This window comes from Electrophorus electricus, unplaced genomic scaffold (assembly GCF_041902795.1).
Source record: "Electrophorus electricus isolate QZ-2024a unplaced genomic scaffold, ASM4190279v1 Scaffold64, whole genome shotgun sequence".
Lineage (NCBI taxonomy): Eukaryota > Metazoa > Chordata > Actinopteri > Gymnotiformes > Gymnotidae > Electrophorus > Electrophorus electricus.
Window position 1 is genome coordinate 187,854 of NW_027658781.1, and position 17,406 is coordinate 205,259.

General features: G+C 40.9%; 1 protein-coding gene and 1 long non-coding RNA gene across 2 annotated transcripts in view; one reads left to right on the top strand and one right to left on the bottom strand.

Annotated features, from left to right (window-relative positions):
- Positions 1–4,369: 4,369 nt before the first annotated feature.
- LOC145656224 (uncharacterized) lies at positions 4,370–15,829 on the bottom strand. The gene is made up of 3 exons (XR_014121887.1): positions 15,715–15,829; positions 9,659–9,766; positions 4,370–4,487 (listed from the first exon to the last, which is right to left on the bottom strand). It is a non-coding gene; the product is annotated as an uncharacterized LOC145656224 (long non-coding RNA).
- Positions 15,517–17,406, top strand: part of LOC145643237 (neural cell adhesion molecule 2-like) — a 121,213-nt gene continuing 119,323 nt past the window's right edge. The window contains exon 1 of the mRNA XM_081709601.1: positions 15,517–15,808. Within this exon, the coding sequence (XP_081565727.1) occupies positions 15,757–15,808 (52 nt within the window). The 5' untranslated portion in view covers positions 15,517–15,756. The remainder of the gene's footprint in view (positions 15,809–17,406) is intronic.

The window sequence follows — 17,406 nt, forward strand, 5'->3', positions numbered from 1 at the left end:
TGCTTGTTTTGAGGAACCATAGTTGAACATTTACAATAGGCCAATGCCTTAAATTTGTGACTGAATCACTAACAATATACACTGCCTGGCCAAAAAAAAAGGTCACACACGCTAATATTTCATTGGACCGCCTTTGGCTTTCATTACGGCATGCATTCGCTGTGGTATTGTTTCTACAAGCTTCTGCAATGTCACAACATTTATTTCTGTCCAGAGTTGCATTCAATTTTCCCCAAGATCTTGTATTGATGATGGCAGATTTGGACCACTGCGCAAAGTCTTCTCCAGCACATCCCAAAGATTCTCAATGGGGTTCAGGTCTGGACTCTGTGGTGGCCAATCCATGTGTGAAAATGATGTCTCATGCTCCCTGAACCACTCTTTCACAATTTGAGCCCGATGAATCCTGGCATTGTCATCTTGGAATATACTCATGCCATTAGGGAAGAAAAAATCCATTGATGGAATAAGGTGGTCGTTCAGTATATTCAGGTAGTCAGCTGACCTCATTCTTTGGGCACATAACGTTGCTGAACCTAGACCTGACCAACTGCAGCAACCCCAGATCATAGCACTGCCCCCACAGGCTTGTATGATAGGCACTAAGCATGGTGGATGCATCACTTCAACCGCCTCTCTTCTTATCCTGATGCGCCCATCACTCTGGAACAGGGTAAATCTGGACTCATCAGACCACATGACCTTCTTCTATTGCTCCAGAGTCCAATCTTTATGCTCCCTAGCAAATTCAAGCTGTTTTTGGTGGTTAGCTGCACTGACAAGTGGTTTTCTTAAGGCTACACAGCTGTTTAGTCCCAATTCCTTGAGTTCCCTTCACATTGTGCGTATGGAAATGCTCTTACTTTCACTATTAAAGATATTCCTGAGTTCTACTGTTGTTTTGCTATGATTTGATTTCACCACACGTTTAAGTGATTGCCGATCACGATCATTCAAGATTTTTTTCCGACCACATTCCTTCCTTGAAGATGATGTTTCCCCACTGTCCTTCCACTTTTTAATAATACGTTGGACAGTTCTTAACCCGATTTTAGTCATTTCAGCAATCTCCTTAGATGTTTTCTCTGCTTGATGCATGCCAATAAGTTAACCCTACTGAAACAGATTAGCATCTTTTCCATGACCACAGGATATCTTTCGACATGGTTGTTTAACAAATGAGAAGCTACTAACTGCATCAGTTAGGGTTAAATAACTTGTTGCCAGCTGAAACATAATCACCCATGCAGTAATTATCCAATGGGAGGCTCTTACCTATTTGCTTAGTTACATCCAGGTGCTGACCTTTTTTTTTTTGGCCAGGCAGTGTATATAACACTTACATATTTAACACTCTCATATACTTTTAAACTGATTGTTTATTTTTGGTTCAACTGTTATGGGCTCCATTAGCTTTGTTCTCCTGGGATGTTAGTGTTATTGTATGGTGTGGTTGTTCACATAGGGTGTGGATGTCCTCATAGGGTGTGGATGTTCTCATAGGATGTGCATGTTCTTGTAGAGTGTGAATGTTCTTGTAGGATGTGGATGTTCTCACAGGGTGTGGATGTTCTTGTACAGTGTGAGTGTTCCTGAAGGTGGTGGGTGTCAGATCATACATTGATAAGGTCTATGTTAGTGAGATCAGGTCTGCACAGGTCCTCAGTGACAAAGAATGATGGACAGAGAGCAGGTTAATGTATAGCAGGGAAGGAGAGGAACATGGCCGATGCCTCTGACCTTGCATGACAAAGCTCCTGCTTGGTGGATCAGAGCAAAGTGCATAATACCGTTAGCATCTCAAGGTTGAGGGCAAATACCACACTGTGACTCTAGCTCTTCCTGAAGCAGCTCTTTCTACTAACAAGTGAGCAGCTTCTCTCTGAGGCAGAAGGTATGATACATTTTTAATGTCTGTAAGCCAGCTTAAAAAGATGGGCAGCCAGAGGTTGTGTCAGAGGCTACGCCATCTTTACAGTAGTGTAGTAGCAGTACAGACTAATAATTGATAAACATATAAACAGTGTACTTTCCATATAAGTAACAGATAGCTATTGTCCAAGGTCTGTAATAAATTTGAACAGTAGATAGAATGAGGAATCACACCACGGAAAATGCACTTTGGCCTGCTATTTCTTTCATTTTATTGAAGCTCAAAGTATTGGTTTTCCCAACAACTATTGTTTTCTTATTCCCCCCTAAACTCCCTTTCTCCCTTTCTATTGAGTCAGGCGGTCAATAGAAAGAACATGCCAATATTTGAGCTGGATTACTTATTTACTTCTTCTCCGAGCGAAAATATGCTCTGGACATAACATCACAAGCCTATCTTTTACTCTGATAAAAGAAATCTATACTCTATGAAGTATTCAATGGCACATTGTGAGCAGATTACAAACTCCATGTCTGGTGAGCGCCTGAGGTAATGCACATGAACTGGTGTTCTCAAAATGTCTCTCCAAATGCCTCACTGACTAGAAAGCAATGTTGTCAGTATTGCTGTCCTTACTCATTCTGCTGTGAATCTTGAAATGGCTGAAAAAGTGTTCCATATCTTAACTGGTTGATCTCATGGGGGTATGTAATTGTGCAGGAAATGAAGAGAAATGGAATATGTTTAAAATTCTGCTTTATATGTCCAGCTGTGACTTACACCAGGGTCTCAATGCTTTTTGTTCCAAATTCTCTGCATCACTAACAATGTCCTTATTTAGCTTTGCAAAGCAAAGTGGAAAGTGCAGCGGGCATCCATATTCAGTCATAATTCGGACCCAGCACCTCTCTTCACTATCAAAACAAAGACTTCAAAAACAATAAAGAAACACAAACGGCTTTCTTTAGAGTTTTATATTTTCTCTCTTAATTGGCTGTCCATTTCCTTCTCTCTATCTCTCTCTCACACACACACTCTCTCTCTCTCTCTCTCATGCCCTCTCCCCCGCTCTCTCTCTCTCTCTCTCTCTCTCTCTCTCTCTCTCTCATGCCCTCTCCCCCTCTCTCTCTTCCCTCTTTAGGTCTCCTATCCCTTGTCTTAATGAGTGTGATGTGTGACAGTTAGACAGGGATGCAGTACAGGGGGCTGAATAATGGCTGAGGCGTTTAGAACTGTACAATGGAAGCACGCTGTTAGTACCATTAGCATTGTATCAGACATGGTGGGAGCTGCATGCTAAGAGAGAAGTGTCTCCAGTGCACAGTCGGCTGCAGCTGAAAGCCACGATCGATCATTTTGAGCGTCCGCTGCCTACCGAAGCACAGCTCTCTCAATGCATGTGCTTTGCCTGTCAATAGGAACTCAGTGAATACATACCGTAAGAGCCCTAATAAGTTAAAGCCAGTCTCAGAAAGTAATGATTTAATCTTTACAGTGAATTAACATGGTTCACTCTTCTGTAAAGCTTATGTATTCCAGGTAGGGAGAAAGGAAACTAGAAATCCAGCCAGCCCACAAACGCACACCCACACACATACACTCATAAACACACACCAGTCTCCATTAAAAATCTATATTCACTTGATAAAATTGGATGCCATAATGGATCCAATTATCACTCCTACTGAGGCGTTTTGCTTAGCAGCTTTACAACAGCATTCCTCCTCCCCCATAGTGGTACCAGAAATCAAATCTGCACCACTCGGCCTTATTAATACATTAAAAAGTCACACACACACTTCCTGATTTGTTAGTCACTCTGGGCAGCTGTAGACAGATATGTTGCTCTTCCTTCCCCCAGCTTGAACACTTCTTCCTGATAAGTACGCATGAGCTGAAAAGTTATTAGGAAAGAGGTAAGATACTGAGAAGTACCATTATCATGATGTTCAACTCCAAAATGAGAGTGTAATTGGGGGAATTTTATCAGTGTCCAAACCATCTCTTGAGTCTGTTTTTAGCTATGAAGAGAGGTAATTACAAAATGTTGAGAAAAATTGAAAGAAGATAACTATAAATTATTCTTCATCTCCTCCTCTTTTTTTTTTTTTTTTCGCAGTGTGGCTATAAGTAGCTGCGTCTCAGCCTGTGAAACTACCTAAATATATTCAGCTCCTAAACACACAATGTTTAATGAACCACAATCCCACATGATGGCTTCCTCCCTGACCTCATAAACCCTTTTTATCCTGCCCTCATGTCCTCCTTCTTACTTTTTAAAATTCTCTCTCCTTTTTATAAATTACATATACTGTAACAAATACCACTGCTGGCTCTATTACGTCAAGCTCTACAGAATTAGTTTTTTTGATATATGGGGTTCTCTTAAAGCAGCATATATTAGTACTGGAATAATGATACCAGGGAACTTGGTGAGTAATTCATAGTCAACCCTTTTATTGTTTTTACATTTTCACTCCACATCAGTAAATGAATTTTCACCCTAGGCCACAGTAAATCAACCAAAGGGACGTTCACCAAATTCACTTTGTTAAAGCACGATCATGAAGAATAGATTATTGATCCCCTCCTCACCTCTTTCATATGTGCTCCTCTAAAAAAAAAGAAAGAAAAAAGAAGAATCACTGACTGACTCAATTTCAGTCATACAAAGTAGTTTGAGAAAATAAGGAGCCTTTATAACCATGTCAACAAGTCACGAGTCATAGCAGTAGTAACAGTGTAAGTGTGCAACAGACTGAGAGGAGTCATTGTTTATTCAAATGATTTTATTTAATTTAATAGTAAATTCCTGATGTACAATCATTGCTATCAAAGACAGCATATTATTACTACAGAAGCAAATAATATTAAAATTAAGCAAAGTGTAACGTGGAGCAAACAGTGAGAAGAGTGAGATTTATTATGGGCAAATCTGTGACATTTAACGGGTTAAGGAGGATGCGGGGACGAGGCACGTTAAACAGAACATACGTTTTAATCACAAGCACGACTCAACACACACAAACACACTACATAGGTCAAACACCGATAACCTTGACGATACGACACGAGACTTATATACACTCATGACAATTACACACAACAAGGATCAGGTGCACAACACAAGAGGGTGTGGCAACACACATGCACACACACACGCACGCACACGCACACGCGCACGCACACGCACACATTTGAGGGGGGAGGGGCCATACCATGACAAAATCTAAAATCATGGTCAGTTGAAAGATCCAGAGTCATAGCACCAAAATGAAAAAACCAAGTGTACATGATGACCAAACAGAAAGCAAAAAAACACAAAAACCACGAACAAGCAAACTGAATGAAACACATTGGAAAACAGGCTATGGACAAACCTCAGCTAGAACAAAATACATGAGAGACTACATACCAAAAGAAAGACAAGCTATGTGTACAATGGACCAGCAACGAAACACACAAAACACACTACATAATGAGACTAGAAATGAGGAATAGGTGAAACGAATACATGATGGAGAAAACCATCAAGAGGGAGTGGAACAGAAGTAAAACCAAATCAAAGAAGCACATGAAACGCAAACCAGGAAGTAAAGCAAAGCCGAAGCCCACGGCAGGGTAGCTATGGTGACCTCCGAGGTTCTCTTGTTCACTCAGTCAGTGGCCCTCAGTGAGGAAGTACACCTCAAACAGGTGTGAGAAATGCCGAGAGCAGCTTTTGTGGAAACCAGTCAGACCAAACACAGCCTAAAGCTTCACAGGCTGGGATTGGGCTGTCTCCGTGGGGGATGATGGGCCAAGTTCGGAGCTCACAAGCTCATTCTACTACACTTGGGGTTCATGACCACGTAGGAGGCTTGTGGGCTGGATGGGGGAATAAGCAGTTCTCCACCACTGTGTCTCCTCTTGCCCTTTGAAACTAGTAGACAGCATTAATAACAACACCTTATTTCTGTCATGTCATAACATGAAGGCATGTAGCGAATAGATTGACGACTGTGGTAAATCAATGTCTGCAAATGTACAAGTGTGATTCCGTATGGAATAGCTGCCACTTACTCAAACATCGACACTTTCCTTGCACAAGTACAAGCTGAAACATGCAGAAAAAACCCCCAGAATGCTGGCCCCTTAAAAATGACTCTTTGCTTCTTTAACACCGGTCCGTAGACAGATAAATTTTGTGAGAGGTTGCATTAATTGAATTCTGCTCTTTCTGGCAGCTCTTCCAACCATTCTTTCATGGACGCTGAAAGAAAGCTAAAAGTTGGCTTCTAAATCCATCCCTGTACTTTTCAAGACGAGCACAATGGATGTCTATGTGCATTCAGTCCAAGTGGCTGTCACAGAAAGAGAATTTATGTCGATGAGATGGCAAGAAATTTTGTATGTTTCCATTACCCATTACTCTATCAATGCCAAGCCCCCACCCTACACACTCACACACTCACACACACACACAAACATGAGCGCACACACACACACACACACACACACACAAACATGAGCGCACACACACACACACACACACACACACACACGCACATGCACACACACACACACACACGCACACACACACACACACACACAAACATGAGCACACGCGCATGCACACACATATGTACACATGCATACACACATGAGCACGTGTGCACACATGCACACGCGCTCAGTGTCTTTTGGTATGAGGAGCACTCCATGCAGGAGCAAGGGAAACAAACACATCAGCTTGTACGCTGAGAATACGATGAGCATTAGAAGTGGATACAGCTGAGCAGAAAGGTCACTTCTCCTCTCACTTTCGAACAGACTCCACTGAGATGAAGGTCAACCAAACTGAAGGTCTGATTCTTTTCACTGGATGATATCTGTACTCTTCTTTTAATTTGCTGGATTTAGTCTGGTCTCTCTTTTGAGTCAAATTCAACAGATAAAGCTGATTTCTAAAGTTGCTTGAGAAGGATTTTTATTTGACGTGTCGAAGTAAGCTTACTATGTACTTTGGTTTGTTAATATTAATGTCTATATAATATTGACATACTGTAAAACAAATTGTCTGTGGCCTTGGCCATTATATCTAATTTTCATACTCATTTCATACTCATACATACTTTGGTGTTTTCAGATGCTCACTCACTAAGAGATCAGCTGACTCTCCTGTGTACTTCCTTCTGCATAGCTCTCCTATTCTAGTCCCCCCCCCCACACACACACACATACACACACATACACACACACACACACACACACACACACACACACACACATAAACACACACACACACACACATTCTTCTGTCCTCTCCCCCGTGGGTCATCCATCTCTTTCGCTCTTTAACTCATGAGCCTGCAGAAGAGGCAGCCATCAATCAGGGTCTGAGCAGGCCTCATCATTTCAGGGCATCAGGGGTAATAAACAATTAATCGTGATCGGTGAAAATGTGAGCCTCCAGGGCCATGGTGGCCTGCTTTAGCTGTGAGGAGATGGCCCATCCCTTTTGCGGATCACCTTCCCATCCCAGCAGCCACAGCCCAGTCAATCCCACCATTAGTCTCCGGAAACCAATCACTTCATTGCTGTGACACTCCTAAAGTGAATGTGTTTAAGGATGCCAACCACATAAAACATTATTTATATGGCAGAATATGAAATATTTTTTTGCTAAAACTAAGAACAGAATTTAGTATTAATTAAATGATTTTATATTTCTAATAATGTCATGCTTGTTTTAGACCCCCTTTATACCTTACGTTGTTTTAACTATAGTCTTATTGAGTGTATTACTTACAGTTTTGAGTAATTAATTCCTTTGAAAATCTATTGATTTTGTAGAATTAAAGAACTATGTAGCAATTAGCATAATATGGATCAGAAACCATCACTTTGATATTTTTTTATCAGTTCAGTAGTTACATGTATTCTTACTATAGGTTACAGTCTTTGTTTAAATACTATAATAAATTCCTCTCAGATACTGCCCTTTCTTGATTGGTCAAGGATTCTTTGATGTTTTGTGATGTTATAAGGCAGACCTTCCCAGTACCAAGCCCCCAGCAGCTGTGAAACTGCATCTTAAATGCAAGAAGTATGCGTAATTACTTTGGACATACAGTGGTCTTGAGTTATCAAGGGTGAAACAGAAATAAATTTTAATTTGAAGTTTTGACTGGAGGGTGACTTTCAGGTTAGAATTTGTATTAGTCTATTCAGTAATGCATGCCTGTGAAATTCCACTGAATGCTACCTTATCTAGACATCCTTTTAAATAAAGTCTGACACTACAAAGAGGTTTAGTGTCTCATTTTTATAACAGCTTTACAGCTTTGCTTTGCAGGTGTGGTGTTGTCATGGTACGTGATGGAGGGCTATAATTCTTTCCATGGGATAATGCCCTTTTTCCCTCCAGGAGTCTAGCTCACCAAGCTCATCTTAAAGCAATATATAGCCAATAACTGTCCCTTTGAAATCATTCTAAATGAGTATTTTCAAGGTTCCATAATACTATAAGTGTAATAGTGGGCTCGACACTGCATCTTTCCATCTTACGTGTCAGATTCAGGACCTTTGGTATAACACCAAAAAGGTACTGCCATTTTTAATGACAAAAAAACACACATATGACTCATTGCAACTGATATCCTGAGAACCTGGATGAATCACTGTTAAGCAATTTGAATACTCTGAAATCCAGTCTTTTGCTTTGCTTTTGCTACATAATTCACATTTATTGTGCAAACCTTGATCGAAATTAAAGCTTCTTTTGAAGAAATTTGAAAGTCTAGTTTTCCAATGAGAGAACTTAATCAAAAATAAGCATATTTGCTCAATCCATAGACTTTCAAATCACAGTTGACCTGGCATTATCAAATCAATGTTTACTATGAATAACTTCATAGCCAACATTCACAATGCTGGTAATGTGCTTGTGTGTGCTCGCTCACATGCAGCTCATGTGCCAGTGTGCCTACTCGGACACGCCCAGCTACCAAGGTCTCAGAGATCTGACCTCTCCTCAGCGGTGACTAGAACCTTTGCACATTTACACTGTCGAAGAATTGCACTGGGAGATGTTTTGGGGCATTAGCAGTGGTAGTCTGAGCCAGGCTATGACCCCCTCCAACAGAGTAACACAGAGGGAGTCATTTTTTACCTCATCACTCCACGCAGAGGAATTAACCCAAAAGCCTCTGGAAGCACTGGCTGACAACCCTAATTTAGCAAATCCGCCTTAAGTACATTAAAGCCGTGTCTTAAAGAAAGCAACATTTGTTCCAGTGTTAATTGAACTTTAGAGGGATCAATCATTACAATGGTTGATGGACACTAAACTTGAAAAGAACAGGTTCATGTTATCTAGAAACTGAACACAAGTTGTAAGAAGCAGATCAATGACGAAATAAATGGCTATAGGGGGTGTAAAAAATGGAAAAGAAACAAACAAAATCCCTATTTCAGTGATACATAGTAAGAATATACTGATCAAATTCTATTCCAACATAGCTACACAGGGTTATTGTAAACAGCTCCTTGTTTGCACTGTTTGCTTTGCCTAATGACTTGCAATTTGAATCTTTGTTTTGAACTATTTTTAATCAGTGCTTGAATTTCTGTAGTAAAATACTACAATTTGCAAATTGTTGATATCCATAATTTCTGAATTCTGGATTAAGTTAACATTATTGTCCTTTAGGATACTATATGTAGATTATAGATTTTCAGAAGGTTTGCCAAACTTCCTGATGCCTGAAATTGATGGAAGTATGGAGTGCCCGCTGTACTGACCTTTAAATCCAAGGGATCATTTCCATTATGGCATTAGAGATGCTAGATCAAGGGTCATGGGCAGTAGTAAAATCTGTAGTAAAAACTGAAGTGTAGTGCACAAGGTTTCTAGAGAAACAAAGCAAAAGCACACACACACACACACACACACAAATCCCTTTAATATGGGATTCAAAAATTTTCTAACATTGAAGGATGGTCCATAGGATGGATAATCCAAAAAGGAATCTCACTAGGACTCTCACAAAATTTACACCACCAGCCCACATGCATTCTGTAATGCAGCAAATCAATGAGTCACTGTATGGTTACTCTCCTGTCAGCATCAAAGTTTGTGCAGGTTATTTCACGGTGGGAGTGAGCACCACTTCAGGTTCATCTGACCTGTACAACAAAAGAGATACCCATGCCATTATAAATGGTTCATTGATTGGACAGCAATTTCAGATGGACCTGAATCTCTGCTCTTATCAAATGGGCTTAAAAGTGGTATGCACTTATCCATCATCCATCTATTATCAAACTGTCTTTGATGGTTCAGTGACAGTTGATAACCAGAGTTTAAAAAGACTCCAGTAGTTTATCGAGCTGCATAAGTTATTTTATTTTTTAACTCCATGCAACTCAAAAAATGTGGGGAAAAAAAGAAAAGAACCTTTGGGTTGTGAGAGGGAAAAACATTAAAGGAGACGTTTTAATACCAGACCATTTAAATGGTTGTTTATTTTATTATTATTATTTTTTAAATTTTTTAAATTTTTTCTGAAATACCTATCACACTTTAGCACCTTCTCACTGGTCTTAAAACATTCAGGTGATCATTTATGCTTTCAAAAAAAAAAAACAATCTCCTTTTTGAGGAAACTCGTATTATAGTTTTATGTGACTTTGTGGATTTGTTGTTTATTCAGAACATGTTTCTTTGAATAGCAGAAGGCCTTTATATCACATTTAGCTTTTTTTAACTGCTCGCAACTTCTTGCAACCATTTGTAAACATTCAGACAAATGAACTCAGCCTGACTGGTGGTGTCTTTTTTCTTATATATATTTTTTATTACTATTGGTTAACATCCAAGGACATTCATAACTATTGTGTTTGCCATTTTTTAATGTAATTTACTAGGGTTTCTGACATGACTGGAACACTAGACTGTGCTGACTGAGAAGCTGCAAAAATCCATAAGATTCTCAGTACTGAAACTTAGAGAAGGTATTCTATACAGAACTACAAACGATGGGAAAGGTATAGATGTTAATTTAATAAGGTATAGCAAATCTATCCTATCCTATATAAACAGTATGTGTAAAGAATCAGAATCAAAATTTGATTTCCCTTTTGTATGGTAGAAAATGCTAGAGAATGCCCCCATTCTAAAATGATGAATTATTATCCTTCTCTTTACCTATTCACACCCCTGGCCTAGGAGTTACCATACAGAAAACCACATGCATCAACATTATAGATAGATAGATAGATAGATAGATAGATAGATAGATAGATAGATAGATAGATAGATAGATAGATAGATAGATAGATAGATAGATAGATAGATAGATAGATAGATAGATAATCGCTCATCTGCCTTCACACACATAAAAATTTGAGTGACATCCCAATCTTAATCAATAGGGTTTAATATGATGTCGGCCAACCCTTTGCAGCTATAACAACTTCGACTCCTCTGGGAAGGCTTTCCACAAGGTTTAGGCGTGTGTTTATAGGAATTTTGCCCATTCTTCCACAAGTGCATTTGTGAGGTCAGACACTCATGCTGGACAAGAAGGTGGTGTGCTTTACACCACTACATCCAACGCTTTGCATTGCGCTTGGTGACGTAAGGCTTGGATGCAGCTGCTCGGTCATGGAAACCCATTCCATGAGGCCCATTTCTCTACGCACTGTTCTTGAGCTAATCTGAAGGCCACCTGAAGTTTGGAGGTCTGTAACGACTGACCTTTTAACAGAGCTGACCCTGCTCTGTAATTTTACGTGGCCTACCACTTTGTGGCCGAGTTGTCGTCATTCCCAATCACTTCCACTTTGTTATAATTCCACTGACAGTTGATGGTGGAATGTTTAGTAAGCAAATTTCACGACTGGACTTGTGTCACAGGAGACATCCTATCATGGTACCACGCTGGAACGCACTCAGCTCCTGAGGGTGACTCATTCTTTCACAAATGTTTGTAGAAGCAGTCTGCATGCCTGGGTGCTTGGTTTTATACACCTGTGGCCATGGAAGTGATTCGAAAACCTGAATTCAATGATTTGGATGAGTGAGTGAATACTTTTGGCAATATAGTGTATATATAGCCATATGTAGATATACATACACACTGCTTTTCTAAATGACTATAATATTACTCATGGTAGTTTGCTCAATATCCATTAACAACAGTATAAACAAGTCCTTTGGTTATCAGACCACATGCAGCTATTCCATAGGACAGTTGCTCATCCAGTGATGCAGTTATGCTTAAACTGGGACACAAATGTTTTCTCCAACATGAATACCGATTATTATGGCTACAGCATTAAGAGTAGATTAATTCAGCAAAGTTAATTCAAGATAAGTCCCTTTTATTAGTTATATATCATGCAGGTAGTCTCTTGGAGAGTCACTGCCCAGATCTTAACTATGTCATGTGCCTGTTCTGGAATGGTCACTCGGATTTATCTATGATGTGGTTGATCTCTGGTGTTTTCAACAGAACCTCAGGGATGGCAGGCTGTAGCAGACAAATACTTTGTGACCACCTTTACTGGATTTTTGTTTATGCTCTGCTCAAGGAAAAAAATTGTACTTAGACCTTTTTGTACCTTTTGTAGCTTACGAGACAGCATGCCGTTGTGGGGAGCTTGGCTGCTGCTGACAGACATTATGAGACGCCATTTGAAATATGCAACAGAAAGACCGTGCGCACAGGAAGATGCTAATGAAAAAAAAATATTTTAATGCTAAGATGCTGCATCCTGAACACTACAGGCAAGAGCATGATAATTAAATATAATCTCTGTATGGGGAAAATGTCATTAGAATTGGTGTATGAGACAGCCAACAAGCTCTTTTTTATTTCTTCGCCATAGTTAATTGGCCATAATTACACTCTTTGAAATAAACTTATAAATTATACCTTCAGAACTGCATTAACCATGCCACATGTTTCTCTGTGAGATCAAAAGTGTGTTCAGTTGTCCTTCTGCACTTTTACACACCTCCTTTCAACACACCAAAAGCAATAATCGAGAACCACAGGAACATTCTACCCTGTGCATTCCAGTTCACTAATAGCTTATCCCTCAAGTTCTGGTGTCATTGACAAGCAGGTGTTGTCACACGCATGGTTAGCACACGCTAGCGGCAGTGAGTGGGGTCTGTAGGTAGGGGTGTTCAGAAGCAGGTGTCTCCTGGTGCAGGGCCACTAATGGCTTATCGATGGACACGTCTTCCCTTTGGCTCCATCTCTCTGCCTGTGTTTGAGAGAGTTGAGCCCTTCAGGTATGGAACAGCTGACGAATGCTTTTAGTGTCCGACTGAAGCAGTGGGTCGTGAGGAGACAGGAATAAGGAGAGCTAGTTAAGGAAATGTTCAAGAGGGTTTGCAGTTCAGGCCCCAATAGACAGCTGAGTGCAGATTCAGAGACACAGACTCCTGGGAAGAAATATCCAAACATCCAATATTTGATCTGGCATGCTGTTATTTAATTATATATTTTTCTCTGGGCAGAATGCTCACAGTTTTTCACCATGTAAACAATTTATAATATTCCAAATCCTCAACCAAACGTTCTACCTTTGGAGAAAAAAAACAACCAAAAAAACCAGAGAGGACCTTTCTAGGCTCATCTATAAGGTCTCTGCCCTTGTCTGGCCTGTTGCTGAGATAGGTACGATGGCCTCTGTTCAGCTTCACGGACCTCTGCACCAGGTACGCTTTGTCCCAGCTGATGCCAAGAGGCGGGCTGCCAGGCAAAATAGCGCCCTAATCAGCCGCCCCCCTCTCTCTCGCACAGAGTCATTAATCTGACATCCACCCTGCCTGGGTGCACAAGCCATGTCTTCAGAGCCCCTGTTTTATGTGACTTGTATGCTGAATGCTTCTCTGAGACCAAGACTTCATTATTCTTATACTGTAGTCATTAACGATACTATCTGGGGGTTACAAAAAATTAGGTATGACAAAGGTAAAGGAGTTTGAAACTTATTTTAATCTTGATTATGGCTCTTTGCAGTGCTTATAAACATTTGTCTATGATCTGAAGTGGCTTATTTTTTTATTGCAGCTTTCTGGCCTAAGTAACATTGGATATTGTGGTATTTTATTATAATGGAATAATATGGTTTTACAGAGATCACCAAGTACAGCATCCTAAGAGAGTTGCTACAGAGAAGTTATTCTTAGAAGATAACCAATATGAGGATTTTGGATTGGTACGTCCTAATGCATGAAGGTGCAGTTTGGAAAATATGTCTTTTTCAGTGTTCGTCAAACCTACGATAAGCCAATGTGGATAAAATTGTTACCTAAGGCTGTAATCCAAAATGCATTCACGCAGACATTACAGACATGCACGCACACACGCGCACACACACACACACACACACACACACACACACACACACACACACACATATGCACAGACATATGCACACACATAACACTTACGCATGCAAACACACACTCACATCCACACACACTCCCCTATCACCTTTTAGATAATAACTTAACATAGTAGACCGTGAAACTGCATATTAAACTGCATATTTTATACATCTCCAACCCTTAGGTTCCTGCCATGCTCCTGAGTAATGCATGACAAGGCCCATTTCTCTGGTGCCAATTCCCTTCTCTCTCCATTCTGACACAGAGTGTAACATCCCCTTTGATAAACAAACAGCCCAAAGCTCCTAGTAAACCCTGTGTCAATAAAACAGGACCACACCTATACTTTAGCCAAACAAATTCTAAGCCTCGAGTCATGGCTCTCTTCCTCTCACTTGGGAGCGATTGTTGAGATGAACAAGGTCGCTGAGGGTGAGGGGTTAGGGTTGAAAAGGTCCCTGTAGATCATCATTCGTTTGTCAGCACTCCCTTGTTATGAGCTTTGTGAAACGTAAAACCTTGAGGCTTATGAGTACGGCGAATGTTGGGCACAAGTACCAGCACAGACAAAATGCAAGGTTCTAGCTTTGGCCTAAAATGTTTAAACCCAAAGCCAAAAAGGATTTTAGGTATGCACTTAGACAATACATCAAATAGAATTAGGCTGTTATTAATATGAAATATCCCTCACAAATGGTGCATTATCTTCTTTGTTTGTTTTGTTTTGTTTTTTAAGGTAATATACTATTGCTTTCTTAATTAATAAGAAACATGCCTGTATGTTTTTAGTATGCAATATATTCTAAGTGTACCTCTGTTTCTCTTCCAAATTTTAGACCAAATGTTCATGAGGGCATTTATAGTTAATAGTTCTGCTGAAGGAGGTCTTTAGGGAGAGTTAAGTTACTGGAGGATCAGACCATTTGCCACAATACACTAAAGTTAAACAACTTAATGGGCACGGGAAATAGGTCAGTGACCAAAGATTTTAAAAATGGTTCTAATCTGAGAGCTCTTTTGTCTGAAATTTGAGAGAGTTCAGAAAGTTGTTACAATTCATTCCCTTGCCATGTACTCGCATACTTGAATAAGTTTTTAAGTCTCCTTTTAATGAGTACACTGTACGGACAAGCGCTTTACACACCAGCGACCCACCTTCCCGTGTGCGCTGTATGGCTCACAGTTAACTCCCGCTCACTGGATTGCTAGCGAATGGTTATTAGTTCTTACCGGAGTCGGTGCAGCGGCGGGAGCCTTGGTTAGCTCCGTGCATTTCAATGAGCGCTGCATCGAGGAAGAGCTCACGCTCCTCAGATCCCCGACTGCTGCGGACGGTGAACGAGTGAGCTGCGAGCGAGCGTGTGCGCGCGTCAGCGACGGACACGCACGGAGAGGGACGGAGGCGAAGAAGAGCGCGTTTTCATTTCAAGCCACCGTGCATTCAACTCACCTCGAACGCTGGCAGCTGTCGGTCAGCGCAGTTCTGCCGAAAATGATTCGGACGCTCCTCTGTCTCTTCGGATTGCTCGTCGGCGGCAGTAAAGGTATGGCGGAATGAATCTGAGTGCGTGAGCGCGTCGGAAAAGGGCTATCCGAAGAAAGGAGATGTGGGAGGAGTGGGGCGAGTTTGTTTTGGGGGGTATTTTGTAGTTTGGGCACGTCCAGTTGGAGAAAAACATTTCTTTTGACAGATTAAGCCTGGCTTGTTTAGGAGTGCAAAGGCTCACCGTGCGCACTTCTTTTCGTGCATAAATACATGTGCAATAGCCCAGCACTTCCCAGTGATGACTTGCTGTCGGTTCTAGAGAGTGAATTTGAAGAAAGGCGCTTTCACGGCATTTAGGCACTGGTGATATCACTCGGTAACAAAGCGGCAAACTACTTTGACTGTGTTTGTAGAGAGGGCAAGAAGAGATTGAAAGGCACCCCGTCAAACAGCATATGGTCGATGTGGCAAACTGGGAATTATACATGTAACTCTTTTATGGTTTCTGCCGGGAAATAACAGCCTGAGATGTTACACTTCGGTTATTTTCGTGTAAATTTTATGTCCTGTGGAAAAATCGTATAGTTTCCTATGGGGTATGCTCAGTAGACAAGCGAATCCTTTAACTTGTCGCCCGCCACCGTTACGAGCAGCTTAAATGTGATGCTTAGGGGCTGGCACTCTGGTAATTGAGCAACTGCTCTGAACTTATGGACCACTGAACTAATGAATCATTACTGGCGCTGGTTGTGACATTGGTGGTGGGCTGTGGTGAGTGATGCCTGCTTTAACCCAAGCCCCTTTACATAGAACGGCAGGTGGAGGTAGAGCGCTTTGCATCGTCCCATACGGCTACGCATTACAAGACCACCCCCCCCCCCCCAAAAAAAGAAAGAAAGATGCTGGATGGACAGACTCATATGAAGCACTTACCTCTAAAGTCAAGGGACATGTAATGGTCCAGCATAGCAAAGAATATTCACTTCATTTTAATGTCATCGTTGTTTTATTGTTATTTTATCAAGAAATGGTATAACTGTTCCCCAGAAAAATAAAAAAAATGATAATGATTATGTACACGACAGCTATAAAACGTAGTGTGGGTGACCATGTTCTATGCAAAAACCTGTTGGTTTATATCCTTTTCCTTTTGTTAATTCTTATTTGCTGTGGTGGTCAGGATAGGCCCCTCTACTGACTCCTGCAGTGGACAATGGGCTGTGGAGATATTGCTCTCTCTTTCTCTCTCTGTCTGTCTGTCTGTCTGTCTGTCTGTCTCTCTCTCTCTCTCTCTCTCTCTCTCTCTCTCTCTCTCTCTCTCTCTCTCTTTCTCTCTCTTTATCTGGTGGCATAGTTTTAACATTAGTGAACACACATCAGTGGTGCTGACTTCTCTAAGAGAGACATTCAAGTTGAAACACTTGGCTCCCGGGTCAATGCTACTGTATGCTGGCTGTGAGCAGTGTATTTTTCGTTTTCCTGAAGCTTACTGTGATCAGATACATGCTGTAGCATTCTTTGTGGAGGCAGTCCTTCAAGCTGTTAAGTGCCATAATGAACGGAGCCCTCTGAGTCTCATTCTCAAATATCGGCCATGGGATCTGTAATCAATTTATGCCCAGAAACTGTGTTTTTGAGCATGTGTTTGCACATGTG